Source organism: Habropoda laboriosa, unplaced genomic scaffold (genome assembly GCF_001263275.1).
Source record: "Habropoda laboriosa isolate 0110345459 unplaced genomic scaffold, ASM126327v1 scaffold186, whole genome shotgun sequence".
In the NCBI taxonomy this organism is placed as follows: Eukaryota; Metazoa; Arthropoda; class Insecta; order Hymenoptera; family Apidae; genus Habropoda; species Habropoda laboriosa.
Genome location: NW_017100427.1, coordinates 858,942 through 877,195, shown reverse-complemented (window position 1 = coordinate 877,195; position 18,254 = coordinate 858,942). Strand labels below are relative to the sequence as shown.

The 18,254-nt window shown below is 43.6% G+C and overlaps 1 protein-coding gene across 3 annotated transcripts in view; it reads right to left on the bottom strand.

The window, feature by feature from the left end:
- The window catches only part of LOC108575613 (fasciclin-2), a 172,044-nt gene extending 154,769 nt beyond the window's left edge, over positions 1-17,275 (bottom strand). For all 3 annotated transcript variants that reach the window (XM_017938442.1, XM_017938443.1, XM_017938444.1), the window contains exon 1: positions 16,977-17,275. In XM_017938442.1, coding sequence (XP_017793931.1) covers positions 16,977-17,055 — 79 coding nt within the window. In that variant the 5' untranslated portion in view covers positions 17,056-17,275. The remainder of the gene's footprint in view (positions 1-16,976) is intronic.
- Between the last annotated feature and the right edge of the window lie 979 nt (positions 17,276-18,254).

Here is an 18,254-nt window from a genome sequence, read left to right as displayed (position 1 = left end):
TACGCAAGCCAGTGTACGGAATAATTTTAATAATAACGCGGTATCTTACTCCCGAAAAAATGGGACGTTCAAAAATTGAGCATCCTTATCGTATTACGCGATCTCTGCCCACTTTATATTTATCATTGTACCATGAATAATGCTAAATATTGTACCTGATATACGCATAAACGATCCCCCTTTGTTTAAACCGTTCGCGTCACTGATTAAATAACAGATGTAATTCGAATTATCCTGTAATTTGGTACAACGTATGCAGCCGGTATTAAGCTTTTTGTCTGAATAAAATTGTTTCGCTTGGAACAGTGTACTCGTTGTGTTCTGCTTTGCAACAGATAAATCGCTACCTTTCCTACATACAGTAATACCTACATACGTATGTAGCACATTTTATTACTCGAAAACTACTTTCTACAATGAGAAAAAAGAAAAAGACTCGCAGTAGAATGCAACTAATAGCTCCTACGATTACAGTTTTTCCTCGCTTCAATCACATTACTTACTTTCATACTCGCTGCTCCGTTTTCCTTTTTCCTCCACGCTTTCTTTACCGCATTATATCATTTAGTATCGCTACACATTACTATCGACGTTTGCCTCCTTTCGTTATATCACGCTACACTCCAAAAAACCAAGAAAAAAATCCCATAGTACTCCGTGAAATATCAAGCTAATTATCTCGTTAAGTACCCGAACGTTATCGATCCTTCAACCCCCTTTTTTCCACCTTTTCGAACTTCCCCAGGTAAACACACGTTAAATTAACCCAAGGAAAAAAGGCATATTCTTGGCGGAAACTTCACGTTTACCTTGGGAAATCGGCGGAGAACTCCATAAAATTCCGTGAATAATTACCTAGGAAGACCGACAAACAAACGTAACGAACGTTTAAAAAGCGCGGCAACAAGGGTGAGGAGGGCCACGAAGAAGAGAAGCCAACACACACACCGCGAATAAATAGAAAAAGAAAAATGCGGAGAAAAACAGAGAAGAAGGGAAGAAAACTCGATCGACGGGGGAAAAAGAAAGAAAAAAAAAGGAGGCGCGCCGTTATTTCATGGAATTTCTATCGCCGCGCGGAGAGCAGCAGTGAACTAACCGGCGGATATTCCCTGAATCCCTTCGCGCGTGACTGATCCACAAGCTCCGCACGCAAGAATCGATCGTCGAGAATTCTGCATGAATGAAGACACGTCACGGCGATTACGATCACAGCGGATGAGACAGAGCAAGAGAGAAAGAGAGGCCACTTGTCCCTGAACAACAATATGCAACCGGTGACATTTACCAGCTCGTGTCTCGAGTGCACGCCGTGTACTTTAATTATCTCGACTAAATGCACCGACCAAGCTGCTCTCCTTTCTCTCTCTCTCTCCCCTGCGTATCTCTGTCATCCAATAAGCAGCCCGGAGGTTCTCTCCTACGTTCGAGGCAGTTTGCATGGACAAAGAAGCAAAACAGAGCGAATTCAACCATTCCCCTCTTCCTCTCTCGGTCGAAACGAGAAAAAAACCCTCCTATTTCCAGGCTTTTCATCAGATAACCGCTGGAACCATTTATTACCAGTCCCTGTTAATAAACCTCCTCTCTTTCTACCTTATTCCATGCCCGAGCAAGACGAGCACCTCGAGAGCTACCAGGATCGTCCTCCTCGTAGATTCTCTACTTACAATTTAAATCGATCCTTGTGGACAATCGTGAACAATAGACAACAGCCTCGATTTAAGTAAGAAACCAAGCTGTGTGTGTGTCATAGACGAGAGAGATAGGAGATGTTCGCGAATAAATTCTAGAGCAAGCGAGGCTAACGATCCAAGTGTCCGCCGTGATCCAAACGTGAGAAGACGTAGCCGGACGTGTGTGGATCGTATGAGGATTTCACGGAGCAGCAAGCAGTTTTAACGAGCCTCAGACAGAGAGAGTCTCTCTCTCTCTCTCTCTCTTACTGACCGAACGATGGAACGAAACTCGGACTCGAATGGTCGTTATCGCGATCGAAGTTCGCGGATCTTTTCGGCCCCGTTATTCCGATTCCCACGGATCGTGGACAGAGGACGAAAGAAATAGGAGGATAGGCCAGGCCAAGTTCGTTCTAATCCAGTTCACGTGAAAACGAAGCTAACGGAAGTACGGAGAGACGAGAGCAGAACGAGGGGTGTCACGGCTGACCTGTCGCTTTAACGACGAGCCCTGCGTGAAGTCCCATTACCAGGCAAGGTGGATGGATCTATCTAGCTGGGGACAGGCCTCCACGCAAATATAGACGTCTTATAATCGTTCGACATTATCGTGCGACCCACGTCGAGACTCGTCCACGACAAGGGGGAAACGCTGCGGCAGACAAGGTCGTTGGACAGGGAGAAATTGATGAAAAAGAGATGGAGACGTGTGGTGATCGAGGCTTGAGAACTTGCTGCCGAGGTTCTCGGGTATGGATCGTGATCTACTTGCTCTTGGATTACGCGGTTAAATTTCAGGAAAAATGATTCATGGCAGAGAAGCTTCTTTGGTAGTTTGTGAGGTTGAGGAATTTTTCGGTATTTGACAAGTGGGGTGAAATTTTTAAGACAAACTTCACATTTGTCACTTTTCTTAGATAGTTTGATGTGTGAAATAAAAATTTATTTTTTCTCTGGGAAAACGAATTCTTTTTGTCACTATTTACTATTTAATCTTTAGTTTAACGCATGTAATACTTATACTAGTCATGTCATTGACCAAAGCCAATATATTTTGCTAAAAATTCCCCCGTGGAATTGATTGTAAATTTTATGGAGTGCAATAAAAAAAAAAAAATTTGACAATAAGTGGGGCGAAATTCTTGTATATTTGCTAAAAATTCGCCCGTGGAATTGATTGTAAATTTTATGGAGTGCAATAAAAAAAAAAAATTTGACAATAAGTGGGGCGAAATTCTCCAGGAACACTTCATATTTGTCACTTTTCTCAGATAGTTTGATGTGTGAAATAAAAATTTATTTTTTCCCTGGGAAAACAAACTTTTCTTTGTAGATGGTGTTGATGCTTGTCACAAAAGCAAAAAATTTAACAATTTATTTTTGGACAAAATGAATTTTTGTATCAATTGTATAATGAACTTTATATAAATTGTATCGACACCCCTGATCTAGAACTAAAAATCCCTAGCAATTTTATTTTTAACTCTACGAAACCTATGACCTCGATCTTTATCACACTGAACGACAGTTTTCACTCTGAAAGCGCTGAATAAAAGAATATTTCTTCATACCTCCCGAGCTTATCAAGATTAAACAACTCTTCCTCTCATTGTTAAAAACTGTCCAAAGTAAAATATCCTTTTTCCTCGATTAAAACCGACCGTACCAATCTACGGAACCAGAAATCGTCGGGTAAAAATTCGAAGCGGAAACCGATTTTCGTAATTGTAACACCTGTGAAAGGAAGCACGAAACCACGTCCGGCCAACTGTTTCAACGTTCGCCGGCAAAGGTCGGCGGACACGTTTCAACGAAATCGTACCTCGATTGAATTTCTCTGCAGAAAAATAACTGCGCCGTGCGGCGTTGTTCGCGGGAATCGTTTCAACGATTTACAGGATTACGACTTCGCCGATTATCGTCCGTATTAATGCTCTCGTAGCCTACGGAATCGATTCCTACGATTCACCAGCATTGCGGTTAACTTCGTCACAATAGGATTACACCGGGAACTCCGTTTGTCCACGCTCCATTTATTCGAAAGAATCTTCACGCAAAGCGGTTGACTGCCACGGTGAACTCGCTGTTATCCAAACTATTGTCAAACGTTAATCAGGATGCCGAACGAACAGTGATTTTCCACCGATCCGCTAGAAAGTGTAATTACAACCCAGTTTACGAAATAAGCGAATTATTTTCCAACAACAAACGATAGTTCGTCTGAATATCACTTCAACGTTCGACGTTTCGCCTGTCCCTTTAAATTCCTGCCCCACTGTAAACAAAAAAGAGTACCTCTCCTGGTGATGCATCGACGAGTGAAAAATTGTTGACAGAATTGAATAAAATTACATTCGAAACGGTGTGTGTGTGCACACCTCACCTGTCTGGAACAGTATAAATCACCGTGAACACAAGAGAACGTCCATGGTAGTTTCCGAATTCGTAGGAGAGCCAGAGAGGCGTCCACAAAGCGAGCACAACAAGAAAACATCGTACAAAGGTCCACGGGGGTAGTTGGAACTATAAAGAATTTTATATTTTCTGACTTTTGACTGCATTAGAGGGAACACAGGCACACGTGATATGAATAGAATTCCTTTTTTTTTTTCTAGACCCTGAATACATTTCGAAGCGAGGAGGAGAGAAGAAAAGCCACCCCTTTCTGCTCCATTTCACCGAATAAATCTTGCCTGTGTGACAGTGAAACGACCTAAATTCTTCCGCGGTGGCCTTGCATCGTACATACACGTACAGGTGGAAATGGAAAAGAAAGAAAATTACCTACGAAATGGAATTCCTTCCCAAGGCACAATTCAAATCCACCGCCGGAAGCTTCGAGCTACCGAAAGTTGACATCAGACGCAACGTGTGTATGTATACCTATACATAACGTTGAAATCAACGTTTCAACGAGAGCTACGTTTGGACACACAACGTGTGTGACAGGGAAACATTTCGTGCAGCGGTAAATCCCGATTTCCGTAAGATAACTGTACACAACGGGAGCTCTGCTTGCTTCTCCGCCATAGCGAGCAGAGAGAGAGAGCATCGCTCTCGGGCTGTACCAGATACAGGGAAACGCACGGTGGAAATATTCGGGTTAGCCTAGGGATAATTTATCGACCTTGTAATTTCAACCAGCAATGAAGAAGGAGTGTGGTGGTGTGGCTGGTGTCGAGAAATTACGAGAAACGGGGTATAGTGATGATAGTTGAGGCGCTCGGAGGCTGAAGTGACTAACTGTGTCGTATTAAATCTTTTTCTTTGTTTATGAAGAGTTAAGCGTGACGCATGTGCTTTGACGACGCATTTTTTAGAAAGTGGAGGTTGTTATTTTGGTTTCTGAGTGGATAGGTTGGCAGAGCTGCTCGAGATGTAAGCTCGAATTTAATTAGTAATTAGCAGGTGTCGGTCGCTTGTTACAATAAGGGAAGAAACGAAGTGGAGTGTAGCAAGTGACTAAGAATTAAATAACTGCAAAGCTGGCCAATGGAGCTTATCTGGACTCGATCAGAAATAGATCACTCACGAAGGAGTCAACAAGAATTGTTTCTAGCACCTCGAAAGATCCTGGAACCTCGAATACACTTCAGGAATATCGAAATGTCCACAAATGCCTCGAATATCGTAACCTACGTCAAGAAAAGGCGTACAAAAGGTTCGAATTTCGAGCAGCTCGAATATACCCAAGCATTTAGACGAATTGTGCGGTCAGGATCCGATGGACACACCCGGTATATAACGGTGATCCGGGTGGACGCATCTATCGCGAAGGAAAAGGCCTGAGGTGGGCCGTTGAAAAGCTGAACAAGGCTCCCTCGAAACTCTTTGTCCGTACAGGTGCACGCGGCAGGTTGCTGGCAGAAACCCAAAACAGGTTTTCACAAAACCCGCGGTCGGTCTCCTTTCCTTTTTATCTATCCCCTATCTCTTCTCCCTTTTTTCCCTCTCGTCGAATGAGAGAGAGACTCGAATGCCTGTGCCTGGCTCTCTCTATCCCTTTCACGTTCTCTTCTCTCTTCACTACCGCTCTCTTCGCGCTTTCTGCCTGCGTATGGATAAACGTGTGTACGTTTGTGTGTATATGAGTCATCCAGCAACGGGCCGCAGCAGTCGTCGCGTCACTTTGACGAGCATTCAAATTAAGCGGCCCCGAATCTCACGCACGCGGTCTCCCGCACGATTAAGGGGATAATTAATTTTACATTCGTTGCGCGGACCCTGGGACGTCGTCTCGCGGCTAGGGTGTAGAATCTACACTGTGAATCGTGAATTCGAATTTCTACGGACGTGCTTTCACGGTTGCTTGTTGTTCTGTTGCGTGTGACAGAGGTGCTGTGATCGGAATTTTTTTTTATCGTGAATAATGCTTGAAACGGTGAGAAATTACGTGAAGAAAAGAAGTTTGCATGATATATTTTTGAAAGTAGGAACGCTGGAATTCATTTTTCGTCGAATTTGAGATATTGCTGGACTTTGGGTAAATTTTGATTCATTTCGAGAGGAAAAGTTTTTGTGATTGCAGTGGGTTTGTAGTGTGTGTGTGTGTAAATTGTTGGTGACATGAAGCAAGTTCGACTGTGAGTAACTGAAAATGAAATGATTTTTAATTTTTATACACAACAGTCAAGAAGGAATTTGCAGTAGCACAGGTGTATTGAATAGTAAAAAAATTCGTGATACATTTGTCTGGACGTTATTATCTGACGTGATGAATAATATGGATTTTTAACGTAAGATTAAACTTGGAAAAACTGGCGAAAATATAAATTTAGCACTCGAAGGTTATGTAAATATTAGGACACTTCAGCGTTGGTGTGCAAGATTGGTGACTTTTCGTTGGAAGTGAGCCAAGAGGAAAGCCAGATAGGACCGTAGATGATAACTTTTTAAGAAGAATTATTGAAAAAAATTCAGGGTAAAGAATATGAAGATTTATCACATATCTTCCAGCACCTGAACAATGTTTTTAACGAATTAATCATTCTGAAATGAATTTTTTAATTCAGACTAATGACTTTTATAAATTTGAGAAATAACGAAGCTAATTAATCGTTGAAAATGCACAAAATCGTGTCAACGTCAAATTTTTGAAAGAAACGATTGAAAGAAACATCTGAGGTTTAATTTAAAAACCCGACGTTCGCATCTCTGAAAGTGTGGAAAGCAGAAAAAAGGAAGAGTTTGTTGATTTATATTTCGCATAAATTTGCCGCGTTATCTTTACATAATCGTTACATAAATCGAGCCAACAGATTTCTTCGCGCGATGCCTTCCCAGTTTTGCACATCTGATCGAAAAGACTGATTCCGCTGCTGTACAATTTGTTGATAGTTAAACAGATATAAAATCGTAATTACAACGATAATTATCTCAATCTAGAATCTCGTGCACCGCGGTAATAATAACTTGGTCAAAGAAAATTACATATAATATCCATTATGCTCAATACGTCTACAATTGCAACGAAAGAAGAGCAATTTATTATTCAATTATCCATTGACAACCCGTTATTCCTCTACCCGATTATTCTCCAATAATATTCCATCAATCTAAATTAATCTTCTTACAGAAACGAATTAATTCCAATTATCGAGCGAATACAAAATGACACGGAAAGAGTTCGAAAGTGGGAGAGACAACCTCGACCAATGTTGTCCACTCAATTCTAGTTAATCAACCCAACCAGACGACTTAATTTTCCAAGAAAATATTCACTCGAGATTTCTCTCTGCCGGTCGTTATTCGCGATATTTATCAAACTTAACGACTGGTAGACAGAAACATGTCAACGAAGAACTCCCACGAACAGTATCAAAATTACTACAGAAAAATTCTGACATCTCCTCCTTAATTCTCCGTGCAATCAAAAGTTCAACGACCCCGGAAGCATGCGTTTCGAACAAACGCAGCGAAAGAAGAAGAAGAAGCCACGAGAGACGTCATCTGGTTGGAATATTTTAATTAAAGCCTATTTCTACGATAACGATTTTTTTCCTCTTGGAAGGGGAGGCACCCTGCGTCGTCCAAGACGTCGAGACGTCTCGTGGAGAGGAGAAAGAAGAAAAAAAGAAAGAAGAAAAGAATCGTAGCAACGCCTCGAAGCGTTTCACGGAACGTAATTTGTCCTCGGCTGGCGAACGCACGATCGTAAAACTGAACCGTGTAACTTCTAGCCTGAATTATTTCCACAGAAAATGACATTTACGCGACCGTACCGGCTTTACGACAATGTAAAGTGCGGCACACGGACTGAGGACACGCGATCCCTTAATCATACTACTCGATCGTAAAAATTACGATCGCTGGACCGAGTCGATACAGCACTGATGCACTAATTATCTAGAGCGGTGCCCTTCTGGCGGGCAAGGGCGCCCGCCGATGCCCGCGGGCAAAGCTGAGAGCAAAGTCGCGAGCTAATGATTTCACACAAATTAAAACAGAGTGAAAGAAAGGAGCCTGTGTTACATATCTTCGAAACACAATTTTCCTTCTTAAAACGAACGATGATTATTACATACACATATACACCGTTGCCCGCCGGGCTATGCACGCCCGCGGAAGCCCGTACGCTGCCCATACGGGCAATTACTGAACAGCACTGATCCAAAGTGCACAGAGTGGTTTCACGAGCGAAGCAAGGATAAACCGTTGTGTTTCACGTGCTCGTGATGGATGTTGTTTAGTGACAGGAAAGAAATTCGGTGCACATTTTTGCCATTCTACCCGTATTTACCGCTGTCGTGGAGCGGAACGGTTTCGTTCGGTTAACAAATGGAGCTGTGCCCGCTAACTTCTGGCTAATATAAATGGAGAATTTCTTGTTAATTCTCCTCTTCAATTTTTCACTCTCTGTTCTTGCTTTTCTCCCCCCATTGTTACCCGTGTACTTACCTATCTACCGCACACACACGGAACCAAGGGTTAATAGTTACGTTTTTCGAGAAGTGTAACGAGAAATTGAAGAAGTGGTAGATAGATGAGGATTCAAGGGGATTAAGAGATGGTTCGTTGAAACGTCTTGAATGTAAAAAAGCTCGGCGCTGTTTCAAATGAAACCTGTACTTCTTGCGATAGAATTAATAAGAACGCAAAGAAACGTGCTTCAGCGCCGGTATTATACGACGCATAATCCTTTAACCAGGTTTCCATTTTACAACAGCACGTAATGAAATGATATCTTCGCTCATCGCTTCCATTCGCGGTTAAATACAAATTACGAATGAACTTAACCGTGACTGTATTCCCTCTATATTCTCACCCACTTATCTCACTGCATTCTTCACGAATTACAATCACCTCGTGTTATATATCTCCCAAACTCTCGCTTTTCAAATCCACGTGAAACTTCTGCAACCGTTAATTTTCAACCGCTTCAAGATTTTTTTAATACAAATTAAAAGAAATATCATTTTTCTTTCGTAGATCAGTCAAAAATGCATACTTTTTCTCGTAAGATCAGCGAAAAATTGTAATATAATTTTTAACATGCCCCGAAATTTTAGCAATCAATTTACGCGTGGTGTGAGAGAAAAAGGGTTAAAAATCGCCGTCTGGAGAGCCTAAGAAACGATCGATTCTCCACTTCCCAAGCCACGTCCATCCACCGCTACCCTTTCGTCCACCCTAAGAAGCAGCTGAAGAAGTAGAGACAAAGGGACAACTATTCCTTTCGTTGCCAGATAGTCCGTGAGTCGCATGATTAAATAACGCAGCCGGCTGTTATTTTACTAAAGTAACTCTGCGGAGGAACCCTCTTCTTGCACGGCGCAAGAAGCCGTGGGTGGGCGTCGAGGCTTAATTCACGTTAAGTATTTAGCTAGTTAATCCTACGGGCGGTCTAGTGACGTCACTGAATCCTTCGGTTCGTTAAAGAACGGCCTGGAAACGTGCTCTCGGCCCGGATTCGCTTTACTATGGACGGTGAGCAACGCCGATTCTTCTCTCTGCGCAGAGAACACGCGGCGCGTTATCCGGGTTGACTTTCCATTCATTCTTGCTGGACGCAAGGAGGAGAGAGAGAGGATAGGAGGTGCGTGATATATACTTTCTCGTATTGTGCACTTACGCTTCTTCGTTCGTTGAATAACCGTCTCGCGAGAGACGCATTCAACTTTCGTTTAGAAACTTAATAGTTCGAAACGCGAGAGTCAAATGGAGACGCGTGCTGACGCGACACAAAGAAACATCGCCACACGGGCTCGTTTGACGCTCCGCTACGAGATGACAATGATGTAATATTCGGCGACCAGACGACACGTCTGAGAGTGATGATCGCGTATAACCTCCGCTACGAGATGACAATGATGTAATATTCGGCGACCAGACGACACGTCTGAGAGTGATGATGATCGCGTATAAGACGCTTTCGAAGAGTGGATTTGTCGAATTAGGGGTGGAGTTATCGAGAACTCGATGCAGTTTGAGGAGAACGATGTCTAATGTAGGATACAGAAGTTTGAGACGTTGTTGGTTGCAAAGTGGGTGGAAATCGATGGATATTTGTTCGAGACGTGTTTGGGAATGTAGTTGGAGGATGGTAATCGAACCGGTTGGAGTATGAGAAGATGATGGTACGAGATGAAATTTTGGAGATCTTTATTATATACAGGGTGTACGAAGGAAAACAGATCGTTCAATTATTTTCCGCGGCTACGGTGGTACTAGACAATTTTTATACGTAATTTAAAGGGTTTCGAAGGACGAGTAGGTTTAGGAAATTTTCATTTACAGGGTGGACCAAGGAAAAACAGACCATCTAATTATCTTCTCTAGTTACAGCGGTAGGAACAATTTTTATACGTAATTTAAATGGTTTCAGAGGATGAATAAAAGATGCCATTTTTCAAGGCAATATATGCATTTAAGCATGCATAATAATATAATCTTAGAACGACCATGTTTTTAAATAAATGTGAAACTTCCTTTCAATTTTTGTCATTCCCCCACCTCTCTCACCCTTTAAATTACCTATAAAAATTTTCTCGTACAATTGCATACTAACAATGTCTCCTCGTTTAAAGCAAATCTGCAAAGCAACACTTTTCACAAACGTTAAAAATTCATCGAAAGGGCGATATTTAACACTAACCGTACCGACACTTATCCGGGCAAATGACCGGTTACGAAATAATCACATTTCTTCCGAAAGGAATGCAGGTGATTGTCAATTTAATATAGGAAACAGCCTTTAGATAGTAATAATAAAAAAGAAATTACATATTTTTATTTTTAAGAAAATACAGGGGAAAAACAGGTGCATTTAAATTGAAATTTCAAAACCGGTCATTTGACCGGGCCAGTGTTAAAAATAAGTGTTTCAAACTAATTCGTCGACATAACAATGCCCATTAATCGGCGAAAATTTTTATTAGCAAACTGCACTAGATAAACCTACATATCTCTCTACAAACTGTGTTCAAGAAATTCTCATTGATAAGCCGGCTGAAACTATCAAATATCCGGTGACGAATAAATACCTGGAAGGTAACTACGAACAAACGATAAGAACACAAAACAGTTATCTCGCCTCGGTATACTAAATCTACGTCGGGTGAAAACTGCCCGTTAATGGGAATCCAGGTACGTACTAGGCAAATGGAACCTATAATACGTATATATAATTCGCGAAATCACGCGACACTTTCAGCCCAAAAATAACAAATTTTCAAGCATCGACCGCGTGTATTTGCCCGCGAACAGTAACACCATTCGATATCCCGTGCCATTAATAACAATACGCAACGGGAACAATATTCCTAGTGAATGCGTTAACGCGTACGCAAAATTTCTCTCCCTCCACGCGGTAGGCACTCCCCGAACTCCGTTGCTCTAGGGCAGCGGCGGCCACAGCGCGGCTCTTATGCAAATAAAATGAAATATGGTAAACTAAAACTGATCAATGTCCAAAAGTAATTCTGTTTTTTTTTTTCAGTTTCTCCTTGTTTCTTCTGTTATCAAAGATAAATAAATGGCTCTTTGAAAAACGTGGCTTCCAAAAGTAGCGTAGCGGGCCACCCCTGTGCTCTAGGGGAACGACTCTCGCGTGTTATTTCACTGGCAGTGGCGTCGAAATCTCGTCGTCGACAAAAATTCCTCAGGGAAGATTACGGAGGAGAATGTGATCCGGAGGAGATCTCTCCCTCCCTCCGTCGGTATATAAGAAACGTGTAGAGGAAACGCGCTGCGAGATAAACACACCTACGAACGTGGGACTAATAGAACCTCCATTCGTCGACGAGAGGAACAAGCTCGTAATTCTAGCTCGTGCCTCGATCGTTGATTAAGAATTATCTCGTCGCGATGTGAACACCTCTTCCTCTCTCTCTCACAGTGCGTCTCGATAAGATAGCCGCGTGCAGAGAGTCATAGTTTCCCCCACGGTTTGATCGATCATTCGTTGTCCGCGAGAACAACAGCAGGTGAAAATTATTTCTATTCGACGATTCCCAAACGAATCTCTAGTATTCTCCTCTCTATCTCTCTGTTTCTCCCTACTCGTTTGTTCGACGTTCCACCGGGCTTGATTAATGTTTGGTACGCGCGAATTGAACATTCCTCGACGGTCCGCCCAGGCGAAATATCGATTATAGATATCAGAAATCGTAATTAAAAACGTGTTCCTGTCAATCGACCGGGCTCGTTCACAGCGATGTCCGCTTAATGACACGGAAATTATCGTTCGTATCTTTATTCGAGACTAACCCTCGTTGCTTTTCTGTTCTACTTCTGTTTTGCTTCGTCTTACTCTGTGTATTATAGAGACAGTGCCGAGGTGATTTATTAATTTGTGACGTTGAAATATAATTGGGCAGGATTTATCCAAGTGCGATCCGCTATTAATGGAGATTTATTAATTCAAATGAAATATTAGTAAAATGTGCATAATCCGGGACGAATTTAATTTAGAAAATACAATCTAATTTACGAGATTATCGGTAATTAAGAAACACTCGTGTATTTTTAAACGAAAGGGTTTCCTGAGCGAACGTAACTGTCACCTGTACAATCTCGTAAAACACCTTAGGCCCGAGGCTTTGCTATCCCATTAAGCGTTGCGTCACTCAGCACTAAGGCTAGGAATGAAAATTCTATACAACCTTTCTCACGTAAACCGCGCAAAGGAAAAATATCACACGTTCCCTGTTTCCTTTCGACGTTGCGTCAGCGTAAATATTCCGAAACGCCGAAGAGGCACGCGTTACGAACAAAACGAACGAATGGAATGTGGTTACAAGTCACGCACAGACGAAAATACGAGAAATAGGACTTCGCGGCCCGCCATCTAGGTCATTACAACGAAACTGTTCGGCGAAAACGCGGAGGGAGCGAAGAACGCAGATGCATTGTTGATCAAACAAGAGATGTATACGAGATAACGAGCGCCACAATTTTCACGGTGTTAAAATATATCGCTGGTGGGCAAAAGTGCGTTTACGAAGAAGAGAAGCTTCCGTACACGATTGGTTTACCGTGAAATTGTTGAATCGACGTCAGAAATATACCTACCTTAACACATACGTTGTACGGGATGATTTCTAAATTCCAAGCGAAATTCCAACGTTGTTCGAGGCGATGAAACGAGAAGCAAACGATCGTTTCTATTCCAGCCGGCGGGGGTCTTTCCTCTCTCAATTTCCCGGTTATTTCACCAGAGAGCGTTGTAGAAACGAGCCGCGCGAGCCAGTGGCTTTGTTTGTTTTTCATTTCCCGCCGAAAAATCGCTAATTATCAGCCACGGAAACGCAAAGCGAGCACACCAGAGAGGAGAGCATTTTTCATCTCGTTTATTTCCCCCCCGAAACCTGCTCGCTCCTCTCCTTTCCACCTCCCCACTGCTTCCGTATCCGTCGTTCCCGCGAAAAAGTGGCTGTTTTTACGACGACGTCCACCATATTAGTTGAAAAAACCGCCACGACTCATTAAGTGGCGCCACTGCAGTTCCTCGGTTTCCCTGGAATATTTTATCGTACAGAAGAGATGGGGAAAGAGAGAGGAGCACGTAATAACCATAATCAAGGGTTTCTCTCTCGCGAGTAGCCACACTGCTAAATTCTTCTCCCTTACTCCCTACCACCTACCGTCACGACCACATTCTCTCACTGTTCCAATTTTATTGCTCTTGCCGTAGCTAGCTAGCTTTTCCTTCCAACGTTTCCGGTCTTGTACCGTGCAAAGTCCAAGAAAAAAATTCTCGTGTGCAGTCCTCGACGTTTCCGTTCCGTTCGCTAATCTCCGCTCGTGTGTGCTTGACACTCGGGGAGCTTCGAGAGAGCCCGGCCATAAGGCACGTTTACAATGTATCCGAGAGCGAGGCAGAGAGGGAGAGGGAGCTGGAATCGTCTAAAAGGTTTAACGGTTGCTTCGTTATATTTATGCGCGGTGATAATGGCGAAAAAGCCAGCGGGAGAAAGGAACTTTAATGGCCCCCGGAATCCACCACGGTCCACAGCAATGGGTCACCGCGTTACAATGCGACAAAAAGGAGAGAAAAACAGAAAAAAAAAAAAAGAATCGATGACCCGAGCGAACGAGCGAGCGTTCCGTGCAGTGTGTGACGAACCATAGAGGAAAAAAGAGACGTCTAGAGGGAGATATGTGCACACGCGAGAAAACGCCTCGTGTACCATCTCGCGCACGTTTACAATGCTGAAACGAGGAAAGGTCAGTCTCGAGCCCTGTTTATCTTCGAGGTATCTAACGTTTTTGTTCCCGTCTCGATTGCTCTCCACTGCGTATCCTTCTTTTCTTTTTCCTCTCTCTCGACGACGAACTCTTAAGGTAATCGCGGGGAGTCGAACGGCTATGCACGCGATACACACAGCGCCTCTTCCCCCACCACTCTTCTCAACGAGTATATTATGGAGGTTTGACAGGCTGTTTGAAAGGTCGTCCCGAGTAAAAGTGTCGCGTAAATTTTCTCTTCCTTTCTGCTCTGCTCGTGTAGCGCGGCAATTGTAACTCGTAACGTGAAATATCAATATCCTTTCGAATCGTCATATTCTTCTACATAATACGCATCGGGGAACTGTTATACATTTTTTAACGAGACTCATACCAACGACGCAGATACTTCGTATTTACGAGTCACTCGTGTCTTTTTATGTTCAAGGACCAGCCGAATAATGTTTATTATAACAAAAAGCAGCAGTAAAACTGGCGACTTTATTACGCTCGCCGTTAAATTTCGTACCGTGACTACGAATGCACGGATATATAACGTAGAGGACGCTTTATTTTCAAGGATTGTTTCGAAGCAATTCGTCGAATTTTGCGCCGCTGTTCCGGCTTGAAATGCCCTACACACGCATCGTTTTCCTCTTCCTCCTTCTCTCTCCCTCTCTCTTTTTCTCTATTCACGCTCAGACGCGTAGCATTGTTGTTGCGACACTTTCTCCCTGGAACCGATTCGCTTTGTGTCTACGACACGCCAGAGGGGCCTGAAAAGAATGTAGATGCGTATTCCCGCAACGTAAGTCATAGCCGGGCCCGAACAATGACAAATAAATTTCAGAGGAAACAACTCGCGGGCTAACGCCTTTCTTGGAACCTACCAACAACGATACACAATCCGAGGAGAGAGAGAGAGAGAGAAGCCAAGAAAAAGAGAGAGAGACTACTGTGCTCTGGACTGCTTCGAAAGTGAAACGGTCTACTGAAACGGTACCGTTTTCCCATCTCTGTCGAGCACGCACCGCGCTGGCCATTTATAAATTACAACCGGTGAGCGGGCAGAGGCACGCTTGTAGAAGCGAAGGGACAACGGGACAAAAAGAAGAGGAAGATAAAAAAACAACGCGATTCCGAGGTGACTCGACGAAACCGGACTGAGCGGCGCGAGAGAGAGAGCGAAGAGCCAGCGAATGCAGAGACAGAGAGTGAAGGCGACGAGACGAAGACGAACGGACCACGGAGAGAACCTACGCTCAACGGCGACGAGTCTCTCTCGCCAACCGAGAGAGCTCGATCATAAATGAACGATCGAAAACGAAAGGAAGAAGCGAAATGCCTACTGCGTGTGTTCCTTCTCCGACGGCAATTTGCACCACCAGACCATTCGGACAGGTATACATTCGAGAACTGCATCGTCGAGGTCGTCGCTGCAATTTCACGGAAAGTGCTCGAACAACACAAAGGCGAGGCAACAGAGCCTGACTTTCAGGTAACGTTTCCCTGATTCCCTTGGACACGACCAGAGGGCCCCGACGGTCCCTTGGAGGTCAGGTTATTGTTAGCGGAAAGCCGACTCTGCGCAAGGTGCACCTCCTCTCTATATACTAGGCGCCCCGTACAGGTGCAAGACGATCGTTTGCTCAAGTGTCGGCCTCTTTGCTTAGGCCCGCGTTCACAAGACGTTTCTTTCCTTCTTATTACCTACACACGGCTATCGAGATTATACCTGGAGAGTATTAGAGGTCTGGGCTGTGTTGGCTCGAGAACCTCGCTAATTGGTATTTGCGTTCCCTAGCACGATTTCAAATCGAACGGCTGAATAAGTTTAGAGAATGTACCCATGAGCAGTACTAGAAACGAAATATCTACTGCTGATGAACGATAGAAAAGATACGACCGCAAAAGTAGGCGAGGAAATATAGTTCCATAAAGTACGTGTGTTGTGTAAAAGATGATAAACTTTTTTTGTCTCGCTGTACATTCCAGTACGCGTCGAACACTGACTCATCGGTCGATAGATTACGCACTGATAGTATCTCTTTCATTTACGGCATCGTGTCGCGCATTTTGACACCATTACCGACGTCAAGTTAATCAACTCCCTCCCAGAATGACATACGTGCATCTGTAGCCACTTGCAAACGTTCCAGGTGCAGTCGAAAATGTTGTTCACCACAGCGTACAACGTAGTCACGCAATCGGTAAAAAGAAATCTACCCACGAACAGTGCTGCTGCACCAACGACGGTTACACGTCCATACGAAATCGGTTACGGTACCGCAACGTCAGAGACAAGTTTGAATTCGTACGAAATTGCCGCGCTTCACCGGCATACCGGTGAGGAAATACATACCGAGTCCTCGACCTTCCGTACAATATTTCGACGAATTCTACGGAATTCTATCGTTCGGTATCGTGTCAGACATTTCCACGAATTCCACGGCACTGCGCGTTGTTGGTAAACCACCTGCTGAGCTATCGCGTGCCAGCCGGAATACCGCGGTGACTTTGGTCTTTCGGCGAAAGCGCAAAAACTTTCGTGAGAACGTGCACGTGTCCATTAACAAGCTCGCGTTTCGCGTTAGATTTTTCTTCATATTTCGATGGAAAAAGAACACTCACCTATAAACGGCAACAATGCGAACACGGCAATAGTAGCAGCCCTAGCAGCAGCAGCCCGATGATGCTCGTGGGCTGCCATCGTGACACAGGGATTCCTCTTCTTGGTACTGGACGCCGGAGGTCTCTGAATCGTTTCTCTTTTCCACAAAATCTCTCTCTCGACACTGACACCAACACTCGTTTAGCCACGGAGTCGCCCGATTTAAATCGACCTACCAATATCGAGAAACTAAACGTTACAAAGCATCGGGTCTATTACTATTAAACGACTGTTGCCGCACGTCGTATCGTCACGCTAGCCGATTTCAGACTGTGGCGGGGAGCAGCTCGTACGCGCTCGGCTCGGCCTTCGGCTACGCTCGGCTGTCTTCGGTCGCCACCGGTGCGCTACTCGGCACGCAGGTACGAGCGCGAGGTAGCGAGTGGGAAAGCCACGATCTCGCGGAGAACCGCGAGATCAACCGATTCCTTCCTCTCCGAACCTTTTTTCTTCCCTTCTTTTTCCTCTCTTTTACGCGCATCCTTGCATTTTTATACGCTTCTACGAGAATGCGACGTCCTTGCGCGTAGCTCGTCGTTTTTGCCGCTGAATATTCAGCGGAGAATGTTTCCGACTTTTTTCGGGACACCCGATGTTTCTTGCATTAAGGAATATCGCGAGCCTATAGCATCCTCTGCCATTATAACGGCTGCATTATTAATTAGCTTCTCGTCAACAAAACTGGTTGATCTTTCTTTCGAATTATTACGATCTAAATATAACGATGTATTAATTCTACACGTGAATTGATCGAAAAACGAGATATTCGTAATAGCTTGCTTGAAAATTAATTCGGTGCCTTTTTTTCCAAATCTTCGACTCGTTTAACCACTCAAAAGCAGCATTTTTTTTTTTAGATAGGGAATTCGTCAGGAAAAGGTGATCCAAAGTAATGCAGATTACTTCGAACCTTAAAATTATATATGATCGTTTTACAGATAAACATTGAAGTTTGTAAACAATACACTTAATATTTTCTAACGGCGATATCTCGCCCTTGTACCACCGCACCGTCCCCAATCTTCGTTATTTGTCTTGAGAACGCGTAACAGAGACGTAACAACCGCGATGATAATAAACGCTATCAATTCACTTACAGAAAATTTCGCGAGATTGAAATTTAAGAAACTTCCAGATAAGACCTCTAAAAGGTCAAACTCTCCGCGAAATCGTGTTATCCTTCCAACATTTCCAATTATCCAATTGTTACGTCAGAACTGTCCCAACCTTTAACACCC